The 26732-nt window shown below is 37.3% G+C and overlaps 2 protein-coding genes across 11 annotated transcripts in view; both read right to left on the bottom strand.

The window, feature by feature from the left end:
- Positions 1 to 964: 964 nt before the first annotated feature.
- LOC311302930 (mucin-5AC) lies at positions 965 to 3659 on the bottom strand. Of its 2 annotated transcripts, XM_084429075.1 has the most exons (11): positions 3623 to 3659; positions 3430 to 3483; positions 3310 to 3340; positions 3204 to 3229; positions 2857 to 3029; positions 2676 to 2779; positions 2385 to 2556; positions 1775 to 1878; positions 1526 to 1697; positions 1345 to 1448; positions 965 to 1204 (listed from the first exon to the last, which is right to left on the bottom strand). In XM_084429075.1, exons 2-11 carry the CDS (start codon positions 3439 to 3441, stop codon positions 1173 to 1175), a joined length of 930 nt encoding a protein of 309 aa, XP_084285201.1. In that variant the 5' UTR covers positions 3442 to 3483; positions 3623 to 3659; the 3' UTR covers positions 965 to 1172. The 2 variants fall into 2 exon arrangements, with proteins under 2 accessions (XP_084285201.1, XP_084285202.1); XM_084429076.1 differs by lacking the exon at positions 3623 to 3659 and having other exon boundaries at positions 3310 to 3342; positions 3435 to 3483.
- A 5473-nt stretch (positions 3660 to 9132) lies between these two features.
- The window catches only part of hspg2 (heparan sulfate proteoglycan 2), a 116307-nt gene continuing 98707 nt past the window's right edge, over positions 9133 to 26732 (bottom strand). For 3 of the 9 annotated variants that reach the window (XM_084429065.1, XM_084429067.1, XM_084429066.1), the window contains 24 exons: positions 25909 to 26006; positions 25551 to 25817; positions 25271 to 25383; positions 24980 to 25127; positions 24526 to 24642; positions 23985 to 24002; positions 22640 to 22724; positions 22382 to 22526; positions 22183 to 22285; positions 21964 to 22073; positions 21544 to 21652; positions 20855 to 20953; positions 20544 to 20765; positions 20192 to 20436; positions 19925 to 20096; positions 18451 to 18573; positions 17310 to 17366; positions 14943 to 15018; positions 14396 to 14474; positions 13998 to 14045; positions 12409 to 12479; positions 12044 to 12127; positions 11850 to 11953; positions 9196 to 9707 (listed from right to left, as the gene is read on the bottom strand). In XM_084429065.1, the coding sequence (XP_084285191.1) occupies positions 9535 to 9707; positions 11850 to 11953; positions 12044 to 12127; positions 12409 to 12479; positions 13998 to 14045; positions 14396 to 14474; positions 14943 to 15018; positions 17310 to 17366; positions 18451 to 18573; positions 19925 to 20096; positions 20192 to 20436; positions 20544 to 20765; positions 20855 to 20953; positions 21544 to 21652; positions 21964 to 22073; positions 22183 to 22285; positions 22382 to 22526; positions 22640 to 22724; positions 23985 to 24002; positions 24526 to 24642; positions 24980 to 25127; positions 25271 to 25383; positions 25551 to 25817; positions 25909 to 26006 (2866 nt within the window). In that variant the 3' untranslated portion in view covers positions 9196 to 9534. Of the gene's footprint in view, positions 9708 to 11849; positions 11954 to 12043; positions 12128 to 12408; positions 12480 to 13997; positions 14046 to 14395; positions 14475 to 14942; positions 15019 to 17309; positions 17367 to 18450; positions 18574 to 19924; positions 20097 to 20191; positions 20437 to 20543; positions 20766 to 20854; positions 20954 to 21543; positions 21653 to 21963; positions 22074 to 22182; positions 22286 to 22381; positions 22527 to 22639; positions 22725 to 23984; positions 24003 to 24525; positions 24643 to 24979; positions 25128 to 25270; positions 25384 to 25550; positions 25818 to 25908; positions 26007 to 26732 lie in introns of all 9 variants that reach the window. The other 6 variants (XM_084429068.1, XM_084429071.1, XM_084429072.1 and 3 more) reach the window with 4 other exon arrangements.

Raw genomic sequence — 26732 nt, 5'->3', positions numbered from 1 at the left:
TAGGAGGTTGCAGAAGAGAGGAGGGGGGAAAAGAGCTAATGCAGACACTTTAGTGTTCCTGTGCACACATGATAGTCAATGGAAGTCATATTCACATACATTTTGTAATATATTTTATTATAAAATATTATTTTAATGTGTGCAATTTAATTTATATCACTGTAACTTATGCTGTCCTATATTCTCCTTACAATAAAAATCAAAAGTTATTCTCAGTTGAAGGGCTAGTTCACCCAAAAATTAAAATTGTCATCATTTAGCCTATACCCTCAAGTTGTTCCAAACCTGGATGATTTTATCCATCTGCTGAACACAAAAGATATTTTGAAGAATATGGGTAACCAAACTGTTGATTGGCCTCATTGACTTCCATAGTATTTTTTTTTTTTTTTTATACTATGGAAGTAAATGGGGTCTATCAATTGTTTGGTTACCCATATTCTTCAAAATGTCTTCTGTGTTTAACAAGAAAAAAATTCATGCAGGTTTGTAACAACTTGAGGGTGAGTAAATGGTGACAGAATTTAATTTTTGAGTGAACTATCCCTTTAACTGTGCATTAAGGTAACCTACAGTAGTAGGTATGGCACGGTCACTGTAAAAATTCATTATGTTATTACAACATGATATACTAGATCACAAACTTAAATATTCTACCACCTAGTTCTCTTTTTGCCTAGTTACAATATGTTTGAAGAAAATTAACAACTTAATGTCTGAATTTCACGATCAGCCAACTTTCATGCTTGCTGTTGTTTATGAGGAAAAAGCAGCATGGTTGACTTGTTAATTTAACTAGAGTTTATTAACTATAATAAACATTTAACTATTTTTCACGTATACAGGTGTGCACAAGTTTGCTGATATGCAGGTATCATAGAAATAGTCTTGAATTGACATGATCAATTTCCTCTAATGTTCTTAGCACTTCACCAATACAATGATATGAGCTGAGGCGTGAAATGGCAATGCAATCAAATGTTTATTTTATTTGTTTCTAATCTAAATGTAAATGAAAAGCTTAGTTTGACAGATATTAGTCTAAACTTGCAAGTTAGTCATGTTTGAGACATCCAATGGGAGGCTTGGGAGAATGGAGGTTTTGCAGAAACTTTGCAGACACGTGTAGCGGACCTTGTAGTCCTGACAGTTCCATCCACTCTGCGGCATATTCACACACTCAAAGCCCTGTAGTGGATCATATCTGCAGAATCAAAGTAGATGCCTATCAATCATTACAAAATTACTTTAACTATAATATTATGTAATATTTTATTATAAAATAATTATATAGTTAAACTTACACTTGAAAGTTGCTTCCAGGCATATCAAAATATCACTTACTTGAACACCATTCCTCTGGGCAGGTGAAGCGCACCTTATAATCGACACAAAGCCCTCCTCCTTGGTTTGCGTTGACACAAGAAAACCCAGTTGTCGGATTAAATCTTCAGAAAATACAAAAGAGCTTTAGAACAAAAAAAATATTTACGCAGTTTCATTTCAGATCCTTTGATAGACTCACACTTGAAAGACGTTTCCTGTTTGAGATGCTGGTTGGCCGGAGATAGTCTGGGCCTCTATGCCGATTGGATTCGGGCATATTTCTTCAGGATACATACTGAGAAGGTCAGCCAGCAGCTCATAATCTCCATTTCCACTTGGGTTATCACGGTCAAACCACTTGCTTATACAACCTGATAAATACCAAACAGAGGAAATTGTTTGTGTTTGTGTGTAAAAGAATTATAGTAGATGAAGTGAAGATACATACTTGGAGCACAAAAACTCATTGGACATGTGAAACGGACCCTGTAGTCTTGACACCCTCCATTCTGTTGTGCATTCACACAAGCAAAGCCCTGTGTTGGATCATATCTGCAAAAACAAAATGCATCTGTTAACATTATTGAAAGACTTGCTTCTAGGACTCGCTCTTGCATATACAATTTAACATGCAGTTTCTATAAATCAGGTTTTTAAGAGACTTGGCAGTAGCTACGCTGCTCTTCCATCCATAGAGAAAATAATTGGGCAACTGTATATGCAAGAGCAAGTGTTTCAGAAAATGCACAGTCCTACAAGCAAGTGCTACAACTGCGACCAAGTGTTAAATCTGTATTTCTCTGAATTTAAATGTGCATACAGGGCAATGAGCTTACATTCTCTAAAATTCTGCTCTAAACACTTCAAGCAGTTAAGCAACATCAAGCAACTAGACTGATCAAGAGAATTGCAATAGATATTCAGTACATAAGTAGTGCAAAAATATTTGGTGGGACAAGGCCATTGTGTCTACTGTAGATCTCACATTCAAAATACATCCATGTCATTGTTCTAATCTGAAAGAATTTTAGCATAGAGAATGACATTGTTGGACGTACACTTGAAAATTATTTCCAGTCGGCAGTACTGGGGTCCCACTAATGGTTGTGACCTCAATGGCGATGGGCTGAGCGCAGGCCTGTAGTGGGTATGTTACCAGGGTTAACGACAGCGTCTCATAGTCTCCCACTCCTCCGGGATTATCTCGGTCAAACCAGGGTGTCCTACATTCTATTAGAGGATGACCAGTTGAGCAGATATCATTCATTCCCCAAAAAAGATAATATCATTGAATTCTATTGTAAAAATGAACAGCTCAGCATCCGTTTTTGTGTGTAAATATCACTTACTTGAACACCATTCCTCTGGGCAGGTGAAGCGCACCTTGTAATCGGCACAAAACCCTCCTCCTTGGTTTGCGTTTACACAAGAAAACCCAGTTGTTGGATTGTATCTTCAGAAAGACACAGAATAATCTTTACAGATATTGTAAAGCTTCAAGTAAGATCATTTGTTTGAATTAAACCTCACACTTGAAAGACGTTTCCTGTTTGAGATGCTGGTTGGCCGGAGATAGTCTGGGCCTCTATGCCGATTGGATTCGGGCATATTTCTTCAGGATACATACTGAGAAGGTCAGCCAACAGCTCATAATCTCCATTTCCACTTGGGTTATCACGGTCAAACCACTTGCTTATACAACTTGATAAATACCAAACAGAGGAAATTGTTTTGATAAAAAAAAAAAAATTAAAAAAAAAGGGCAAATTAAAGTAGACCATGGTCAGAGTGAGAATCTTTCAGGATATCAATATGCTGACAGACAGAGCATGCAAGAATTTTTTTTTTTTTTTTTAAATAAGAAAATGACACCTACTCTGATTGGAGAGTGTGATAATTGTACCTGCAAATAAGGAGATTTATTTTATTTTATTATAGCAGTATCGGTTTTTACCAATATCTTCCTTCATAAATCAAACTTACTTGTAGCCAGAAGCACCCAGGTTGCAAATACCTGGAAAAGAAAAATAATAATATAATATTAAATTGTATAATATAATGTATATATAATAATATAATATAAATGCAAAAGGTGTGGCATACCTTGCTGCTCATTCTTCTGACTTTTCAATAGGGAATCTAATAGGAAAACTTAAACTAAAGAAAGACAAATCACTGTAATGAATGAGTCTAGAATGGTATAATAATAATAATAGCAAGGTGCAGTCAGACAGAAGATTATCAGGAATAAAGTTCAAATGCAGATATTAATACTCATCCAACAGGTAATACATACACGCAAACAGACCGGACAAACATTGAGTAAATGCGAGGAACTAAAATACACAAGGTGATTAACTAAAGAACAGCTGTGATGATGATTAGTTGTAACGATCACCAGCTGGAGTGCCCTCGAGAGCCACCAGAGGGCGCTCCACAATAGACTATGATCACTTCCTCACAAACTACATTTCCCATACTCATTGCCGGGACTCATCAGCATTCATCATCTCATTCACCTGTGACTCATACACCTGCAGCTCATTCAGACACACCCATATAAACCTCTTTCACTCTTCAGTTCTCTGCGAAGTATTGCATTGCCCTGGCTTTCAATTCTGAGCATTTATTCCTGTTCTTATTTACTGACCTTAGATTGTGTATCTCGACTCCTGATTGTTCTCTGCCTGCCTTTACCCGGATTGTTAATTGGACTTTGCCTTTTGCTGCCTGCCCTGACTTCTGCCTGTGACCCCGATCTGCTCTGTGTTCTCTCCGTTGTTCTGTCTGCTGTTGTTTAAAGGGATAGTTCACTTTGAAATTAAATTTTGGTATGTTTTAGCTTACCTGAAGGGCATCCAAGATGTAGGTGTCTTTTTTTCCTCAGTAGTTTCAATTTTGATATTTTAGGTCAAACCGTTCTTGTCTGTCAGTCATATAATGCAGGTCTGCAGTCACTGTCTCAAAACAGCATGCACAAGTCCAAATTAAAACAATTCCCCATCGTCCAAATGAAACAATTCCCCATCGTAAGTACACTTTGATGGCCTAAGACACGAAACGAGCGGTTTGTGTGAGAAAACGAACCGTATTTATATAGTTTTTGCCTCAACCTGAGCTTTATAATTAGTAATTATAAAGCTCAGTTTGCTGAATATCCAATCGCTTTCTTCAAAAGCACTTATTGTTAATGATCTAATTACAGATCATAACCTAGATGTGCTGTGTAAAACCAGACGATTACATTACTTTAAATGAATCCACCCACCAAGATTATTGTTATAAACATGAGCCTCTTCTGAAATGTTGCTGTAATTTACATATATCTTCAGTATTACAGGGAAGTCTAGTTTCAAATATAATTATTTTGAAGTGTTGGTGCTTAATGTAACACTATCTAGTAAATATTGATAAATCCTGGTTGACATTTGTGCTGGCTACTGTATACAGGTCATGAAAAGTCCTTGTTGAGGCCTGATTGCCTAATCCTAACCCCATAACTAAAGCTAATGCTGGGGGAAAATAATCTGACAGGGGTCAGAATTAAGCACAACACCGAATATGATGCTTCTATGTAATATTTAAGTTTATAGGTTAAGGGTATCCTTTTTATGTTACCACTCCTTTAATGTGTAATATAGGTGTTTGAGCAATCTGCAAAGTTACAAAGCACAAAGTCCACGTCAAAGGGAGTTAAAGTCAACATGAATTCAAAATTAACATTTTTATAGAATATTACAGTATTAAATTATAAATTATTTATCTGTGCATGTCATTTTTAAGTTATGTGCCCACATTATATTTAATCAAAATAACGTCCTATCGACCTGCAGGTAATAAAGTAAGAAAATAGTTTACTTCCATGTTACTACATAAGGTGAACAAAATAAAAATTACCACTATGGAACATCCTGAACAAGTCATGTTTGCGAAGTTGTTTTGGGTCGATCAGCTTGTTCTTCTGTACTGTCATTATCAGACTCCAGCTCGAACTGATATAGCAGTTGACGTCATAATGTACTGTAACTACAGCAGTATTACAGTGCCTCAAGGCAGGCAGCCTTCAGAGCTGATACTCACTGGTACTCATGCTGCATCTTGGTGTTGATGCTATGGGGAACGCCATCAGCATAAACGGTGTCTGAAGCACTTCTAAAGAATATTCATTGGCAGGGGGCAGTCTGTGACGTTACACGCAGAGTTTGGGCAAACTGCAATATGTCCTTTTTTTCTCATTTGCCTCCCTCCCTGATGCTTTGCGGTGGGGACATATCTCCCCTTGGAAAGGTGGCAATACTGAAGGGTATAGATTGGGCAGAGTAGAGATGGACTGCATCATAGAGAAACAGTTGACTGTCCACTCCTCATCTGTGGCCTATCTCAGTATATTCTCAGTCTGAAAGTACTGATTAGAGGTTTTAGACCGATGCATGCTGCGTGTATGTTGTGTATCCCTCTTATCCCTCTGCCCTTGGGGCTCTAGGATTAGGCCTGTTGTGCAGAGACAGGGAGGAAGGTTTTCCCTAGCACCTGTGCACACTAGCTTTAGGGAGTAGTGCCACTGTGCAACTTTTTGCTCAAGTTAGGATGCGGCCTTGGGGTTGACGCGCTCTTGACTCTGGCCCAGTTATGGCTTAGTTCGTGGTGTGTTCCCTGTAATAATAATTCGTTACATTTATATAGCGCTTTTTCTGAGACCTCAAAGCGCTTTACATAGATGGGGGAATCTCCTCAACCACCACCAATGTGCAGCATCCACTTGGATGATGCGACGGCAGCCATATTGCGCCAGAACGCCCACCACACACCAGCTTACTGGTGGAGAGGAGACAGTGATGAAGCCAATCAGTATAAGGGGATGATTAGGAGGCCATGATGGACAGAGGCCAAGGGGCAAATTTGGCCAGGATGCCAGGGTTACACCCCTACTCTTTTTCAAAGGACATCCTGGGATTTTTAATGACCACAGAGAGTCAGGACCTCAGTTTAACGTCTCATCCGAAGGACGGTGCTCTTTTTGGCAGTATAGTGTCCCCGTCACTATACTGGGGCATTAGGACCCACACAGACCACAGGGTGAGCACCCCCTGCTGGCCTCACTAACACCTCTTCCAGCAGCAACCTGGTTTTCTCAGGAGGTCTCCCATCCAGGTACTAACCAGGTTCAGCCCTGCTTAGCTTCAGTGGGCAACCAGTCTTGGGCTAAAGGGTGATATGGCTGCTGGCGTCAGTGTCAACACAAAGGCAGAGCGTCAAAGTTCCACTTCAAAAGGGAATGTCTCAGGTGCGTATGCAAACTGGTTCCCTGAGAAAATGAACGAGACACTGCATTTTGCATTTCCCATAGCATCAACATCAAGAGGCAGCATCTCGCAAGCAACATGAGACGTTATGTTAAAGTCCCCCTGTAGTCAATAATTTTATCCCTTAAAACTCATCTTTGATCACTAAAATGACATATTTAAATGTTTTTTCCTTGGAACAAAAAAAATCTTCATGCCTTGACGTAGCTTGAATGTAACTCTACAGTACCCTTCTATGAATATGCAAATTACCCTGCCTCCACTCACTCAAGCTCAGAGAACCACTCACTGATGATCACACGGTTGACGTGATTGGTTACAAGGTAGTTTGTGATGTCAGAAACACCAGTGATTTCAAACCGTATCTTTGAGACTGTCTTTGGTTTACTGCAGTTTTAAGGAGAAAATACTAGGCAATTGTGTTGACTTACGAATTTGCACATGATTTTTCTTAAAGCATTTAAAAAAAAACACCATATAGACATACCGGTATAAACAACATTAAAAGCTTGACTTTCACCACAGGGAGTCTTTAGGAGGTGTTACATTTCTGAAACATGCTCTAAGCGGTAGACCAATCACAACGGACCGGGGCCAGCTGACCAATCATGGGCATGGCAGAAGGCATGTTAACAGGTTCTGCAACAATGAAAATGATAAGAAAAATTTGTTTTTTTACCAATTAAATCATGTAAAGCTATTCTAGAAGACCCCCAGAAACTAAATGATGAGGCTGTAAATTAGCTTAATAGGGGCCATTTAAGTCAGAGGGACTTGTGTAGAGTGAGTGTGCAGGTTTCATTTAATGCATTACAATGTTAGTAAGAACAGAGAGAACATGAACCTCAATAAATAACATCAGAGATGTTTGCATTAGATTTTTTTACTCATCTTTCAAAAAATTCCTACAATCATAAGAGTTAAATTGACATTAAAAAAAACACTTTTTAAAGAGGCTATTGGTTCCAGCCTGCCAAACACTAAACTCACACAGTCATGTGTATTGGGGGCAATTATTATATACCCCCTACCTCTGCAATCTTGATTTCCTATCAGATTTCAACATCAAAATGCAAACACAAAAGCACAAATTTGAGTGGTGCAGTAGGCATTACAAATTAGCAAAACACCACCAGCTTGTGTGATCATGCTTTAAAGCCATTTTAGGCTCAGAAATCAGTGATGACAAAAGACAATCAAATAATAATAATAAAAGTGAAGCAACTTTAATTAAGCAGTAATACTCTCTTTTTTTTGTTTAAAGAAATTGAACAAACAAGCCTTAATCATATAAAATGGTGAAAAAGACACACAGGGCCTAGGTGACCTTTGACCCCTGTCTGGCCCATGTGGGCGAGCATGCTCATTAGAGCTCCAAGTCACAGCACTAATAAAAGAGGGGTTTCACTAGGCAGTATTTCATCTGTAGACCTTCCATTCTGCCTCCTCTCTCTGTTCTCCATTTTAGACCTGCTCATTTTGCAATGCAATGAGAGCAGCCAGAAATAATCACTTCCTGTACACTCTGATTGAGTTAATGAACCTGAACGGTACGCCATAGATGTAGCAGTGCTCCATTAACCCTCCGGAGGATCTGGAAGATGACATACACATTTCCTCCTTTGTTCAATGCACATTGTGTAAGACTCATACAGAATATGAATGTGATGGCAGAAGACACCTAAAACCTTTTTACAAGTCTATCATAAAAAAAAAAAAAAAAAAAAAACATTTAAACTGCTGCAAAGTGGTTTTCTGTAACATTTGAGATCCACTACAATAGCATTTTAGTCCTGCTATTATTATTTTAAATTTTTTTCACTATTAGAGAAATCGCATCCATTTTTAATATAGAATTTACTAAGATTAACTTCAGTCTCAATACTTTGGCTTGAGGGATTGTAATCAGTAAACAGTATTTTATTTTATTGTAAAGCTGTGGCTTTTATTACTTACAACAAACAAGACCCATCCAGAGAAGTAAATATTACATGAAACTAAAATGGTGGTTATGTGCTTGTTTTGTTGCTTTCGTCTTGTCTGAATTTAGCACCATATGTTTTTTCATTTATTTACCAGACATAACACTGTTACCAAACATGGAAGGTACATCATGTGAAATATATACAGTTTACACCATATATATGATCTCCCAATTTGTATTTTTTTAGCAACAATCTTCACCTGAGAATGAGATGCATCATGATGTCTTCTGTGCTGTGACCTCACAGAGACCCGTTCCTCATTGTATCTAACTAAGCATGCTCGTCCCCACCGGCCCTAATACAGAGTAAAAGAAGGCAACGGAGTCTTCAAGTATTAACACAGCTCGGGCACTAAACCTCAGACACGCAATATTAGAGCCTAGAATCACTGCTAGGAAAACAAATGAGCAGGTTATTGTTAGCTTGCATTTCCCTCCACAAATATAATATATATATATATATATATATATAGATTAATATGCTTATAAATAAAAATTCAGTGCTGTAAAAACATCTCCGATTCCATAGGATCTGACCCACCATAGAAGGCTCATCATCATGTTTATTTTTTAAAACCTTTTGTCGTCTTTTTCTCATGGCTAAAAAGCTACTGTTCGGAGTATGTAAACTGAGCTTCTGTGTTAATAAGTCCTTCATTGAGCATAAAACACGGAAAAATTGAAGACTTGTTAATATCATAAATTTTCCTTTCTCTCTTTTTTTGGTTTAAGAATCCTTTCATGTGTTTTTTTGTTTTTTTTTTTGGTTGCGGTGAAGCACCAAGAAACACGTATCAGTGTGTGTCTCTTAAAGTGTGACTGTAGTTTGTCCTGTAAGCATTTGAGAAATGCAGATTTCTCAGTGTGAATGTGGATGAGGATTGTTTTTCTGTAGTCTCTGGTATTGTTTTAGTACTGCGTCTATGTTGAGCAGCGCTCCACGTTGATGCCGTCCTCTGCGTGGACCTGCAGGTCGATGGGTCGCGCTGGCTGTTCTCCCGGTCGAGCGTTCATCAGCGAGAGGTTCTTCACGCAGCCTGTGATACCCGAGGAATACTTCCCACCGGTCAGTGCTTTCATGTCTGGAGCCCCACCTACAGTCCAAATACAAACAATCTTACTTCACATTCAAATGTTTATGACTTTCTTCTACAAGAAAAAGACATTTCTATATATCATCTGTAGAGGGCATCAGAACCTAAGGCACGTTTTCGCATTTTGGTGAGACATTAGAGCCAATCTGCCCCAAAAGTATTATAGAAATTGAGACACTGTGTATATGGTTGTTGTGTGAATAAATCCGGAAGTAAATATTATATAAACAGATTCTGTAATGTCATAATATAGGTGAGAAACTGTTTGCAAATTTCGGTTCCTGTACTGTTTAGCGGAAGTCTCATATAAATACTTATTAAAATAAAAATTTTGACAATATTTGTGTTTCCTTGTTGAAAAGGATGTTTAAAGGGATAGTTCACTTTGAAATTAATTTTTGATATGTTTTAGCTTACCTCAAGGGCATCCAAGATGTAGGTGTCTTTGTTTCCGCAGTAGTTTCAATTTTGATATTTTTAGGTCAAACCGTTCTTGTCTGTCAGTCATATAATGCAGGTCTGTGGTCACTGTCTCAAAACACAAGCACAGAGTCCAAATTAAAACAATTCCCCATCGTCCAAATGAAACAATTCCCCATCATAAGTACACATTGATGGCCTAAGACACGAAACGAGCGGTTTGTGTGAGAAAACGAACAGTATTTATATAGTTTTTAGCTCTTGAAAACAGCACACGTCCAAATGGTCTGACGGCGCGGGCGAGTATAGATGTATACATAGATGTTGCCTTGGCTACGGTTTCGTTCCAATGAACTGCAGTAGAGAAGGCGACATCTAGTGTATACATCTATACCCGCATAGATATATACACTAGATGTCGCTTTGCTACGGTTTCGTTCCAATGAACTGCAGTAGCGAAGGCGACATCTAGTGTATACATCTATACCCGCATAGATATATACACTAGATGTCGCTTTGCTACGGTTTCGTTCCAATGAACTGCAGTAGCGAAGGCGACATCTAGTGTATACATCTATACCCGCATAGATATATACACTAGATGTCGCTTTGCTACGGTTTCGTTCCAATGAACTGCAGTAGCCAAGGCGACATCTATGTATACATCTATACTCGCCCGCGCCGTCAGACCATTTGGACGTGTGCTGTTTTCAAGAGCTAAAAACTATATAAATACTGTTCGTTTTCTCACACAAACCGCTCGTTTCGTGTCTTAGGCCATCAATGTGTACTTATGATGGGGAATTGTTTCATTTGGACGATGGGGAATTGTTTTAATTTGGACTCTGTGCTTGTGTTTTGAGACAGTGACCACAGACCTGCATTATATGACTGACAGACAAGAACGGTTTGACCTAAAAATATCAAAATTGAAACTACTGAGGAAACAAAGACACCTACATCTTGGATGCCCTTGAGGTAAGCTAAAACATATCAAAAATTAATTTCAAAGTGAACTATCCCTTTAAGTAGAAAGCTAATTTGTGATTGAAAAATATATAAAATATTTTTATTTATTTATTTTTTTTATAATTTTGATCCTTCACTACTGTTTAAAAGTTTAGGGACAGTTTTAATGTTTTTAAGTCACAAAGGCTGAATTTATTTGATTAAAAACAGTAATATTGTGAAATATTATTGCAATTACAACAAAACCTGGTTTATATTTAAAATTCCTGTGATTTCAAAGCTGAATTTTCAGCATCATTACTCCCGTCTTCAGTGTCACATGATCCTTCAGAAATCATCCTCAAGAAACAGTTCTTACTATTGAAAACAGTGTTTGCTGCTTCATTCTTTGATGAACAGAAAGCATTTATTTTGAAATGGAAATCTTTTGTAACATTATAAATATCTTTACTTTCACGTTTGAACAATTGAATGCAACCTTGCTGAATAAAAATGATTATTTAGAAAAAAACTTTACCAATGGTAGTGTATTTATATAATTTCTTGTGGAATATATATATATATATATATATATATATATATATACTACTTTTTTTTTTTTTTTTTTTTTTCAGAATTACATCTGTGTACTCTACAGACTACATGGCTGACATTGTGGACCTTAATAGACACAAATAAATACACACATTTTCATCACATTACTCTGCTAAGCAGGCTACAAGGAAACAAATACAACTGTTATATTATCCTTACCCAAGTATATGTTGCCTTTGGTGTTCACCATGATGCTTTTGCCTTGTGATTGTCCACGTTGGACAGATCCTCCATCGATCTGGAGGTAGCCCTGCTTACCCGTTCTGTTCAAGACACGTAAAGAACACTCACAATTATCTTTCTTATAACCTTTTATAGGGTCTATTATGGTTTGGAGCGGTAAGGAGCATTACCGAACTGCAGTGATCATGTGCCACTGTCCATCGTTGACAGGCTTTTTGGAGAGAATCTGAGCCTCTCCGCTGCCCAGCTGGTAACTATCAGAGAAACAAGGGCACATCATGACCAGCTAAAAAAGTAAGTAACTGAAACTTAGTTGTAGCAGCTAAGAACCCCATTAACAAAGTCTTGAGATCTTGTGTTTTTGTTTTCTTTTTTATTAGATCAAACATCAGGTACTGATGACACATACTGTCATCATATCATATATCACATATATCATATATCACATACTGAAACATACTGTCATCATATCATATTAGACTCTACCCATTAACCCATGTGGTTTGTTAGTGTGCAAATGTTCTCATTTACTCACCTAAACGCAAGATGTCCATTTTGTAAACCAATACTTATAAAGTCCTTCCCCTTTCCTTGATGTCCTAGCTCCTAGAAAGTATATTTAGAAAGTCAGTCTCTCTGAGTCATTGGGAAGGAATATGGATGTAAACCACAGACCAAAATGACACTATGTTGCACGTTAGAAATTAATGGGTGTGGATCTGTTTCAGCAACTGAATTACTTCTATACTACAGTTACCAAGACATTTCATTTAAAAACATTAATCCCACGGTAATAATACTACTAATAAAACCGATATACACAACCGTTCAAAAGTCTGGGGTCAATATGATTTTTTTTTATGTTTTTGAAAGTCTTATGCTTACGCTCACCAAGGCTGCAATTATTTAATAAAAATACAGTAAAATGGTAATATTATGAAATATTATTATAATATAAATAACTGTTTTCTATTTTAATATATTTTAAAATATACTATAAATCCTGTGACGTCGGCATCATTACACCAGTCTTTCACATGATCCATCAGAAATCATTCTAATATACTGATTTAGTATAATATTATAATTAATAGTATAATTAATATTAGTATAAAAAAATTATATTTTAAAAATTGTTATCAATCTTGAAACCAGTTAAAACTGCTAAATATTTTTGTGGCAACCTTGATAAATTTTGGAAAGATCAAAAGAACAGCATTTATTCGAAATAGAAATCTTTTGTTACATTATAAATCTGTGCCCAAACTTTTGAATGGTAGTGTATACTGATGAAAATGTCTCTACAAATAACGTTTCTCTTATGTTTAATATTAGTGATTAGTGATAGTAACAAAAATAACAAAAATTATAACAAGTACAGTCAAAAATTAAATCAGAATATCTTAATTTCCATAACATGCTGTACAAGGTTTGGAAAATGATTAACTTTAATGGCACTTTCACATATGGTACACTTTGGTGTCCAATGACTTTTTAAAAGCACAAATTCAATGTTTGTTGTTATTGTTGTGAGAACTGTAAGAGATTTAAGAAAGGTAACCTAGCTAATTTTAAACACATCAAATGTATGACAATTTGCTGAAATTCAATCCATTTCAGGAAGAGGTTAATTAATAACTAATCTTAATTAATCAAAAATGTTATTAACTGTGGATTAACAGTTTTGAGATGATTAACAGTCAACAACTCGTGAAGGTGAAACAACCTTCAGGTCCTATTTTGTACCTTACTTGTAAAAAGTGCCAAATGAATGCAATAAACTGTTGCAATAACAGTTATGATGACTGAACAGGTGGAAAAGCAGGTGACAAACATAAGGTTAATTATGAGATGAACAAATCTGAAATCACACACAACACATGCAGACAATAACTGAAGTACATTTTTGACTCGTTCATAATGCCTGAGTGTGTCATTTACAAATGAGTTCACAGTTAACAGGCAGTAATTAACCAAGTTATGTAACAAATACTGAGATCTTTAGTATAATTGTGCTCTTGAGCAACTGTGCCAGCAAGTAGTGCGCTGTGAGTGAAAGATAATGATACGTCCACGCTAATGCAGACATACTTGTGTATCTGACTGCTTGTGAAGAGTGGATACCTTTATACTAGCATGCTTCGTACGGAGGCTTAGAGCGCCTGCAGGCTCCTGAGGAGGATGAAGGTGAGTTAGCCAGGCAAACATGCAGTGCAGCCATTAAAATGTGCTTTAGAGGTGAGGGACAAAAGCATATTCCAAACCAGCTCCAAGCAAACTCATTTTAGCCTCAAATGAGGCTGAATATGAAATTGAAATATTTAACATTTGGACCCTGCCTATGCATGGTCTAAAATTTGATGTAAAAATGGGTGCCTTTTTATAAAATTGAATATTATATATATATAAAATGCTATTTCATGGCCACTAAAAAATGCTTTTGGCCAGTAAATGTTATTTATTTTGGACCCTGAGTGCATGTGTCCTAAGATCCAGTAGGGGGCTCATGTGTACAAACATACCACTCCCTGCCACAGGATGAGGCCGTCTTCAGACACAGTGTTGATCTCTAACTCAATGGTCTCTGGAGAGTCAGGAGCACTGAAACGAATCAAACCGTCAATAGTGCTGGACAGCATTATAAAAAAAACACACAATAAATACTCATCTTAAGCAAAACAAAACCACCCTTTCAGGGATGTTTTGGTCACACTTTAGTTTAGGGTCCAATTCTCACTATTAACTACGACCTTTGCCTCAATAAACTCCTAATCACTGCTTATTTTTAAGTTTAGGTATTGTGTAAGATTATAGGAAGTAGAATATGGTCATAGAGAATAAGGCATTAATATGTGTTTTATAAGAACCAAACAACCAATATCCTAGTAATATGCCTGCTAATAAGCAACTAGTTAATAGTTCGAAATGGATCCTAAACTAAAGTGTTACCGAAGTTTCCTATGGTAAAAACTGCTGAACTTGACAGCATTCATTTAAATGGCTAATTAAGTCAGTTAAAATGAACATTGAACACAGTTATTATTAGTTTCACATATGGAGTGCCCTCACCTTCGTGGGAACATGGGCTTTGGAAGGGCCAGATATCCATTATTATAGAAATATGCAGAATATTCTATGGGAGAGTCTGCAAAAGAGAAACCAAAAAATAAATCTCAAACTGCAAAAAGGTGCCAACACTTTGGATTATACTACCACCATGTGGAGCTTCACCAAATAGCAGAATAAGCAGACAATGAACAGAACTGACCTTCGACTACATTAAAGGTGCAGTAAGCGATTTCTGAGAAACACTGTCGATATTTGAAATCAACCCAAACAAACACTTCCCTTCATTGCTCACCCCCGAAATGCCCGAACACGCAATGAAAGTGTGACTGAAAGCGGGCGGGGAAAGCAAAGATGACAAACGATTGACAAGGAAGGACAAAAATGAGCATACAGTATACAAAAGTACATACAAGCAAAAGTTGTCTGCTTATTGCCAGCAGTACACCAGCTCCAGCCTGTCCTGTTAATATAGCTAACATTACAACAACAGCATATCTCGCTTCTCTGAAACAGCAAAACCAATGTTACTCACGTATGGAGCAGAAACAAAGCAACCTCTGTATCCGTTTTCAGGCCTTCCCACGTAGGTCTCTCCAGCGCCGGAAAGCTTTTCTAATATTAACGCTGGTCTTAAAGCTCTTGCCTGATCATAACCCTTCCTTTTCCCAGTGATATTCCTCTGACCTTTTCTCTTTTGTAATGTCTCTCAGCCATCTTCAAATCACTCCTCCCCCCTCATCATAAGTGAACACGCCCCCTACCGCGGATTTGCTACGAGTGTGTCGTGGTGCTCGGTCTGATCTCAGAAATCGCTTACTGTACCTTTAAATCTGAAATCTGATTAATTAATATTTCTCTTTATAAGTTATAAATGCATGATCCCAAATAACAGGCTTGTTGCATTGTGAGAAAAATACAAATGTGCATCAAGAGCATTTCAGAAAAAAACCCAGATAAAATCCAACATAAATGTAATTTATCTCCATGAGATAAATAAAAATGAATGCAAATACACACTGCTGTTGAAGTAACATTCACAGTTGAGAACAACACTGAGCATTCCTCAAAAAGCATTCTCTCGAACCACGTAATAATCCTCGAGCAGTTGAGTGCTCATCAATGAGTGCTTCATGCTCAATGTTTCTGGACGTATACTCACCTGTCTAGTTAGCTCAAGTGTTTAAAAGAATGATATTCAGTGGTTAGTAACTAAAACATGTGTTTGTTCACAGTGTGAGGACATTTTGTTTACAGACACTGCCGTAGGTGAAAGTGCCAGTGCGGAAAAGATGTTGGTTGTTGGTTTTCGAACAAAGAGAAACAAGGATTTAATGAGAAAGAGATGACAAATTGAAACTGCAGCGAGAGGCTGAGCGACTGACCGGACAAGACGCCTCAGGAGATGCTAAAGGGGAATTCTATGTATATGTTTGCCTTAAGAAAATGTTGCGCCGTCGCAACCGTCACAATTGTAACATTACCCACAAAAACTGCACCAAAAAGCATTTTACAACGAAGACACAGAATTCCCCCTCAACATTACATTTAAAACTTCACAGAGGACACAGTAACCGATTAAGTGCAGAGTGCAGATGAGACCATTCATTTTGATAGCACATTATTTCAGGGATCTATTTACAAGGCATCAGTAAGCTTTCATACATTTTTCTTATTGTCTTGCTTTTGAACACTAACAGAAAAGTCAAGCACCTATTAGATATTAATTACATCATTAAATCATTATACATAAACTACTGTACAAAAGTTTGGGGTCAGTAAAATTGTAACTTTTCTATGTTTTTGTAAGAAGTATTTTATGCTCATCAAGACTGCATTTATTTGATCAGAAATACAGTAAACGCAGTGAAATATTATTACAATTTAAAATAACTAAATTAATTAATAAATCATTTTCAGCAGCCATTACCCCAGTCTTCAGTGTCACATTATTTATTTTTTTACCCATTGACAAATAGTTTAAAGAATACACCTCAGTTAATTTAGATTTATGCTTAAAACTTGTAAAATAAACTTAATTCAAGATATTATCTGTAAAACCTTGTTTTAAGGTTGTTTTAAGTTACTTTTATCAGGATCATTTTAATAAGCATTTAAATCAACAACACTGAATAATAATAAAAAAATGCATTTAAATCAAGATGAACACATTTATCAGAAAGGTGCTTGACTTTGCTCTGTAAACAGACCCCTAAAATGCTTCACTTCCTGTATTGCTTGTTTTTTCCCTCATTGTAGCCGTTTGTTGTTGTTTTATTGGTGGTGTTAGATGGGCTGAGGAGGCCCTGAGGAGGACGCTCGCCCCTGGTTAGTGACGAGCGTGTCAGGCAGATTGCAGTCATACTGTACCATTTCCCCCACTACCCTCCAAATTCCACAGCGCCTCGGTGAAGCTGGACTCCTGCCCTGTGTGTGTGGGATATAGCCATGAGAGTGCAGGGGTGAGATACATTCACACGTGGCCTTTCACCGGCCAACACGCTACTGCTGGATGACGTACGGCAGCCTGACTGATGTCGATACGGTGCGTTATGGAGAACGGACCATTATTTCCCTATGGTGCCTTATGATGAATCACTTACAGCTGCGCTTCAGTCGAATGCTATGAAACTACAGAGAAATGTCTTTACTCCCACAGAGAAAGTGAATTCTGTTAAATGACAAATGAGGCAAACGGGGTGTAAAGAGACCTAATAAGAATATCAGTAAGAATAATAAAACGATTTAGAGTCACATTGCAGATATATTGGCGTTGGTTAGCTGCATGTTTATCTCATCTTGAATGACATTAAGACATGTAATGTAGAATAGTTGTATGGAACAGTGTTGTTATTGTTAACCAAAGCAAAAACTGTAAAATTATTTCCATTAACTGAGAAAAGCTGAAATAAGATATGTGAAATAAAATAAGTTTAAGCTGAAGTACTAAAATCACTAAAAGTAAAATAAATTGAAGTATTAAAAAACGAATAAAATTACAAAAGCACATAGCAAAATTGCTAAAACTCAAACAACGATTAGAATGAAAACCAAAAAATATGAATAATACTAAAATAACATTGGTGCGGGAGACTTGGGCCCGAATGATTTTTGTGAATTCCCAAAACTAACATTTTGACATTATCATATTTTTTGCTCATACAGCTATTTGGGTCACAAGTGAATTGTATCTGTTCTATGAATCTCATGGCAATAACAGTGGAAATGTACATTAGCCTTTATTGTGCCCAAGACTAAGGTTTGTAAAATAAAAGCGTACATTGATAAATATAATACCTAGCACCATTCTCCTCATAATATATTCTTAATGATAAAGTTGACTGCATAGAATGAGTTGACAATTATGTACAATAAAATATAAAAATAAATGCAAGAACTGTACAATATACCTACATTTGCAGCAATGCAAGTTGCTAATCAGAAGGCAGAGATCATATGCAAAAATATTTTGCAAAACAATGTGTTAAACATCTAGCAGTTGTGAACTGACCTTTCTCACAGTTTCGGCCTGTGTATCCGGCCAGACACACACATTGGTTATTCACACAGCTGCCACCATTCTGGCACTGAGAAGAATCTCGACAGGTGTCCCTCACTATTTCACAACGGTCACCTGAAGAACACCCAAATATGGGGGGGAAAAAAGGAAGAAAATCTGGATTAAATAATTCTTTGAAATAAAATTTAATAATGAGGATTTTCAGAGCCTTAGCAAGCTTAACATGCAGGATGTCTTTGAACCATTAAAACATTTTGATATTGGGTGACGTAATGTGACATGGGCAAATTCATTTTCATATAACTGCCTTTAGAGCAAGACATCGACAAATAGTTATACATCATCGCACCATAGCATTCATTCACTGGCATTCAGTTGCTTAATGGCTGACATTTGCCTACACTGGATGTGAGCATTGCATCACATCGTGTCAAAAGCAAATAGAACCCATTACAATCACTGACGCTGTTTACACTGAATACAGTACACAGATGCACGCTTGAGTCTGTCGACAACAGGACAAATGGAAGAGTGAAAGAGCATTCGTTTTATACGCATCCAGTTTAAATGGCTGGTTTGCTTCTCTGTACAGACTTCAGAAGGATCCCTGGATTTAACAGCGTCATGGATCGCGCTGGACGATTATATGTTTGTTCGGAGCATTTCGTTTTGTGAATGAGGCACAGTGTAATGGAGAGTTTGCAAAGAAACTTTTGTTTTTAGCAGCCAACTGTATTGGATATGACAGCAGTTACATCGCAAACCGTAAGTAAATGAGTTCATAATGTGTTGTCTGTAAAGGATGGTTTTATATGGATTGTTTCAAAACACTTACTCGTGTGCAATAGGGAGTGGGCATTGATATTTTTTCCTATTTATGAGGTTGCCAATCACAACAGTGGTCATTTGCTGACAAACCTTAAAGGAGCCACATACACAGTATATACACTGCCGTTCAAAAGTTTGGGATTGGTGAGTTTTTTAATGTTTTTGAAAGAAGTCTCTTATACTCACCTCTTTTATTTGATTAAAAAATACAACAACAACAAAAAAAACTAAAATTGTTTAAATATTTTTACAATTTAAAATAACTGTTTTCTATTTGAATATATTTTAAAATGTAATTTAATCCTTTGTTGGCAAAGCAGAATTTTCAGCATCATTACTCCAGTCTTCAGTGTCACATCACATTTTTTTGTGCAAAAAAACTTTATTAATATTATATGAAAATTTCAAGAAACATTAAAATCATTTTACAAATCCATCCCTGATCCCTTTAAAATATATATAAAAAATACATGAAATATATATATATATATACACACACACACACACACTATTATTATATTATATTATATTATATTATATTATATTATATTATATTATATTATATTATATTATATTATATTATATTATATTATATTATATAAAGTCTCTCTACTTGAAAGTTGGTTGAGTAACTCACCCTCGTGTCCTTCAGGGCAAAGGCACTGGTACTCGTACTCAGCACTGGCCATACATGTGCCTCCGTGCAGACAAGGCCTGCGGTCACATGGGCTGCCATCTTCACACTGGCTGATGGCACTGCTCTCAGTGAAGCTGTATGAGAGATCCACCTTCTTTCCATTAATGAAGACCTGTAAAGAAAAACAAAGCCAAAAGAAACCATTTCATTTCCAAACACGACTGTGGGCTGTAATGCAAACAACAATTCAATGCAATACATTCTCACCTCTCCTATGCATCCATCAAACAGCATGCTAACATTTGCAGGTTTGGGCAAGATGTCCATGCTGGGCACTCCTCCCAGATACATGGGTGTGTGGATATTAAGACCTAGGGCCTTGCCTGGAGAGGACCTTGTGATCTCTCGTGCATGGTCCACCTTCAAGGAGCCGTCTTTATAGAGCCGTTCGGCCACCACATGATGCCACTGACCCAGAGACACGGGCTCTTGACTGCGCAGAACAGCTTGACCTGAGAGCACGGAAATGAAAATGTATTTAGCTTGAACTGGAAAGAAAATATATAATAAACAACAATTTGCAAAGAATATATCATGATTTGATTATCAGATCTCTCACCTGTACCAAGTTCATATCGGAACTCGACATGTCCATCTACCATAGATAACGTCACAAAGTCCTCCACTTTCATCTTTTTGCCTCCACTAAAGAACATCAACCCATCAAAATCCATGGGCTTAAACTCCATCTCGATGCGGAGGTCATTATGAATATTAGTGAGAGGAGGATATGCGATGTATGATACGTCTCCATCAAACAATGGTGTCGTTACCAGAGTACCTGTGATTGTCAAGAAGAGGCTAAGTGAGAACCACAGTTGACCTTAAAGTGCTCAGGGAACTTTAAATGTGAATGATATTGAGCTTTACCATCCATGCACTTCACTCCAGACTTTCCCAAGTGACAGCGGCAGTCATAGCCCAAACCACTGGGTCGGTTAATGCAGGTGGCATCTGGTCCACAGGCCTCTGTTGCAGTTAACATACATTTTTGGATATCACATTAAAAAATGGATGGAAACAACATTATGCACATAAATTCTTAAAATATGCATAAAAAAAACAAAACTTATGTGCTCAATTGAGGCAGACAATTTTTATCTGATGAGAAGACATTGCAGCCCATCTCAAATGTTAATTTGGTCATTCTGAAATGCCTGAGTCAAAGTCTGTCTTTAAAATGGTTGGGTATAATTACTTCCCAGGACTGCCTCGCACGATTGCGTACCCAAACACCAGCACTCAGAACGCAAGATAATATGACAGCGTTTATTACATTTTGTCTGCGTCCTCTGAGGCGCAAGTCATTTATAGTGTATAAAGTGGCTTAGTTATGGCTTCCTCTGCAGATTGCAGCAACTTACAGATATTTTGTGCTAATTTCTCAGGAAGTGACGATTTTTGTTCTCTTGAACATGGGATGGAAACAGTGCTTTATTCACTGTTATTTTATGTGATATTCAAATTTTGCCCACAAGTTAAATTCACAACTTTAGATGGAAACGTAGCTTATGAAGCTAAGCAGGAGTGATGCTGATCCTGCTTTTAAAAATTCTGACCTGAGTGGCAGTGCGAGGAGGAGTGATGCTGGCAGTTGCTCCCTGTGAATCCTCTCTGGCAATTGCATTTATAGAGACTGGCTACAGAATCCGCACACACTCCACCATTCTGAAACGCACACATTACTTTAGGTAATCGGTTTTCACAGGCCAATAACACAAAAAACATACACTGGCCCCAAAAAAGTTGGAGAAAAATCATATAAGACAAAAAATGACAAGTATTTGACTTTATTCATTCACCTAAAATCACTGTGGTTTGTGCCTACCTAGAAAAGTGACATTAGTCCTAAGGACTAGCATCACATGATACTTGATATTTTGTTTCTTCAGCAATAAAATTCACATATTTTTGTGTGACTTACGCAGGTGTCCAAATACTGGGGTCACTGTGCATGCTGATTCAAAGAATAATTTTACCTGACATGGGCGGTCCTTGCATGTGGGACAATTCGAAACTCCAGTGGAACTTTTATCAAGGTCCTTGAAAATGACCTCATCACCTTGGATTATCAGCTGCTTGATACAGCCTTAAAGAAAGACAAAAACTCAGTGAAAGAAGGCTATTTATATGAAAGCTACTAATGATACATTCCTATGAAATTAATATAGCACAGAATAACATAAGGGTTTTCTCACCAACAAACCCTGTCTTGAGGTCTGCAGTTTTAGCAAGCGTGCTGTAATTTGGATAACCGCCAACAAAAAGCTCCTCATTCAGATCCAGGCCCTTGAATTTTCCCTGCTCGGACACACAACGTGTTTCCATTTGTTTAACTGCCATGATACCACCACAAAACAGCATATTAATTAGGGATATGGAGAGAGGAATATGCACCTGTGAGGTTCCATTTATAGGAGCTTCTCCATCCACAAAAAGAGAGCCCTGAGTCTGATTCCTATAGAGCTGCACTGTGTGAAACTCGCCCAGTTTAATGGCAGTAGGGTAACGAATAGTTGCCATCCCAGAGCCCACGTCAAACCTGTGGAAGAAAAATATGCACATTTGGAACATCAAATCAAAAAGCCAACGTTATATCCAGTTTTAGAAGCAAAATGTTCTCTGAGATTGGTATGATATTGAAAGGTAATGCACCTGAATTCAGGGCGGCCGCCCACCAACCCAAAAGATATGAAGTCAGCTCCTGTTGTCTTCTTTTGTCCATTATAAATGATCATACCTGGAGATGAAAAGAAAAGATAAGTCCAATGCAGCATTCCCCCTACCTAACCATGGAGTTTGCCAAAGCACAAAGCCCTTTTTTAAACTGAAAGTAAAGCAGCATGCTGAGGGGAAAGCTGCCATGTTCAGCATCTCACAATGCCAATCACTGCCAACGCAAGCCACATGCATGGGCACATGCCATGACTCTGCCCTGTCTCCATCACATGGGGTAGTACGGACCAGTGGCTCTCAACTGATAGGTTGCAAACCAAAAATTGGTACTGGTACTGTGCTGGATCACTGCTTCAGTTTCAAAAGCAAAACCTTTTGAGAACCACTGGTATAGATCGAGGGTATTAGTCAGCATTCAAAAAGAACCATCGATGAGCTTGCTGAAACATAAGCATCAGTTTTATTTCATGTAGGGATGCACAATATATTGTTACCATATTAGTTATCAGCAGATATTAGCAATTTTATATTTTTTATTGATAGGGCAGCACAATTTGGGGGAAAACTCTAATAGCAATTTTTGTGATAAAAATTGTGATATAAAATAAAATATGAAATGCTGCGCTTGTTTAGAAGCCAAAATTTTGTGATTATATATATCAATATAGCTATAAAATAATAATTTATTATTATTATAGTGACCGAGGTGGCCGTTCCCCATCATAATTAATTTGCAGCCTTTGCAATTTGATAATCCCACTATGCGATTACAGTTGTATTACTATTCATCGTGCAGCCCTATTTATTGGTATCTGTCGATATTGTATATTTAATTGTACATGCTAATTTTCGCATTTAGATTACCTTCACCATCATTTAATGCTCACTTAAAGTTTATCTTTAAAAACATTAATAATGATCAATTTAATAACACTGTTAAATGTAATCTTTAACAAATCTCAAAATAAATGGCATTTTTTAAAGCTGTACATTAGAATGATGCGATGCCTAAATTCTCTTGTAATATCTGAAATGATTTATTTCAAAAACCCCAACTTTGCACACATGCTGTATACTCTAAGTGTCACTAAAAGGCGTAAAAGCTTCAGTCGGTCCATGATAACGTTCCTGCATCATGCTGCAACCAACTCAATGAGAAGCAGAAGTGCCTTGATGGACATCATATCTCTAGTCATGCCTGCATATGTTTATTAGGGCCATTCTAAGGGCCCAATGAGAGTATGCTGAGCTGCATTGCTGCATGACATTATTAAATCTTGCAGCATGTGCACTCAGACACTCTCAGGCAAGCAAGCAGACTCACCGGCATACAAAATGAGCCCTTCATACCAAAGAGAGTTGAAGGAGGGTAAAGAACAAAAAGAATAATTGAGTTTACATACAAGGACTAAACATTTTAGAAACAGTGTGCCCTTCATATAGTACATGTAACACTGCTCATAACCTTTAAAGAGAAAGTTATTTTAAAAATAAAAATTCTCATGATTTTCCAAACCTGTATGACTTCCTTTCTTCGGTGGAACAAACAATTAGACATTTTGAAGAATCTTTAAGCAGGTGATTTGCATACAATAAGCCACAGTCATTATGAAAAAGACCAGCAGGAAGAATCTTCAAAATAAAAAAATTTCTGTTACAAAGTCATGGAACAAGTTTGGAACAACATGAAGGTGAATAAATAATAGAATTCTATTCTATTTTATTTCTATTTTCAACACTTCAACTTAAAAAACATTGTTTTTTTAAGTAATGACAGCGAAATGAACAGACTCTGACAGACAGATGACAGACTCTGTATATTTAAAACAGCTTTGGTGCAGTAAAATAGTTTAGAGGGACCTTACCATCAGCATTGTCCGGCTTGAAGGTAATTTTGATGCTGAATGCTTTGTAGGAGTTTTTGATGGTGGGCAGTGTGAGGTATGAGAGAGGCTCCTGGGTAAAGTAGGGCATCACTCTCTCTGAAAGACCACATGAACACAGACCGAATGTTAGAGAGACAAGCAGTAGAACATTTCGGAAAATCTTCAGTGGAAGAAATAGCTCATGAAAAACATGTCTTGCTTGTGAATGTTTCCAAATATTCAATCTACAAGACACTCTACAAGCACAGATAAAAATATCTGCTAAATGACACTTAACCAGGTGTGCAATTCCTGTGAAGATGTGGAAGCAAACCTATACTTGTCTATTATCCAACCATACATGTGAAATCATTGCTGCCATCACAAAGCCACAATTACAGACAAGCAGTATTTCCACTTAAGACCTAACAGACTTGTATAATATATAACCAACCATGAACATTGAGTCTGGTGAAGGCCTCAACTTTCCCCTGCTTATTAGCAGCTGTACACACATACGTTCCTGAATCTGAGTGTGTGACACCAGGGACTGTCAGGACATGTCCATCCTGTCTGCACTTAGAGGGTAACTCATTCTCCACCTGTAAGATGAGGACAAAGAATCACTTTCTGAACCATATTTAGAACTCTAAACAGGACTGACAACTGTAATACGCTGCTGAGTGAACATATGGGTTTAGGGTAAAAAATTAGGTCGAGTTAAGCCATGAAACATAAGGGTTACCTTTGACCATATGATGGTTGGGACTGGGTATCCGGATGCGATGCAGGGCAAGATCGCATCAGAGCCAACTGTCACTTCCTTTGCCTCAGGCTGTGCAGCAATCTGAGGCAAGGCTACAAAATGCATATGTTTCAGGATTCAGTTACACCCAAAGCATTTCCCTTTAATACTGTGCACTGCAATATGAGACTCCATTTGTAGGAGACCCTGAGCACCATACAAATTAAAACCAATGGCAAAAGAAACATCATAAACATCCTGGATATAATAATGTACTCACACTGGATATTAAGGACCACATGGGAATGCTCTGATCCAACATTATTAGTGGCAGTGCAGCGGTACTGTCCTGAATCCGATTCGGTCACTTGATCAATCCTCAGGATGTTCCCCCTTATTTCCACGTGATCAGGAAGCGAGCCTCCCACTTTACTCCAGCGAACTGTGGGTTCGGGGTCACCGATCGCATGGCACTCAAACTCCACAGAGTTGCCCACCATCACCGTCTGTACTGACGTGCGCACGTTGATCTTCACTTTGGGTAGAGCTGTGAAGACAAAAAGCACAGTCAGTGGGTTTTTAAAGTCTAGTTAACCAAAGATTTGGAAACATATTGTATTTTGGGTGTCATAAGGGACCTTGAATGGTGAGTTTAGCACTGTCCTGAGCCTGTCCAAACAGACTTGTAGCTCTGCAGGTGTAGATTCCCTCATTGCTTTGCTCAAGGTTCTCGATTCTGCACAAATAAGAACAAAGATTATGAATAAAGGATACGCAGCATAATAATTTAAAGCATTAGGGGCACAAATATTATGTATTTTATTGTGAGAACTATCCCATATCCCATATCATATCTTCTACACCATTAATATTATTTAACATAACATAAACATAGCAAGGAATTAAGATTTTGTTAGAGTTCTAAAGATCTTGACTTTCTCGACTGTACCAATAAAATACAAAATTATTCAGCAATGTCATCATTTTGACATAATCAGTTGAACTTATATATAATTGCTAAACAATTTATTATAGTACACATACAGTAAAAATTTTCATAAAAAAAAAATTCTGTTCTTCTCTATTCATCAAAGAATCCTGATTTTTTTTTTAATCGCAGTTTCCACAAACATATACAGCAGCACAACATTCATAACAAAAAATATCTTTCTTGAGCATAAAAACAGCATATTTATATAATTAGAATTATTTCTGAAGGGTCATGTGACACTGAAGAAGACTACTGAATCATATCCTATTTTATTTTACATCTGCACCCTTGTTTCCCATTCTGGTGTTTTTTTTTATCTGAATTTTATTGTTAAAGGGTTAGTTTGCCCAAAAATGAATCCCATATTTTACTCACCCTCAAGCCATCCTAGGTGTATATGACTTTCAGCCAAACACAATCGGAGTTATATTAAAAAATATCCTGGCTCTTCATGCGTCAGGTCAGAGGTCA

Source organism: Rutilus rutilus, assembly GCF_951802725.1.
Source record: "Rutilus rutilus genome assembly, chromosome: 13".
NCBI lineage: Eukaryota > Metazoa > Chordata > Actinopteri > Cypriniformes > Leuciscidae > Rutilus > Rutilus rutilus.
The sequence above is the reverse complement of the archived record's forward strand: the minus strand, read 5'-3'. Positions and strand labels throughout refer to the sequence as shown.

What these genes read in the sequence shown, in the direction of transcription:
- LOC311302930 (XM_084429075.1), bottom strand. An exon ending in TTATCACACTCTCCAATCAG is followed by an intron (nt 3,030 to 3,203) that starts AGTAGGTGTCAT and finishes TGGTATTTATCA; the next exon opens with AGTTGTATAAGCAAGTGGTT. An exon ending in ACAGGAAACGTCTTTCAAGT is followed by an intron (nt 1,449 to 1,525) that starts GTGAGTCTATCA and finishes TATTTTCTGAAG; the next exon opens with ATTTAATCCGACAACTGGGT.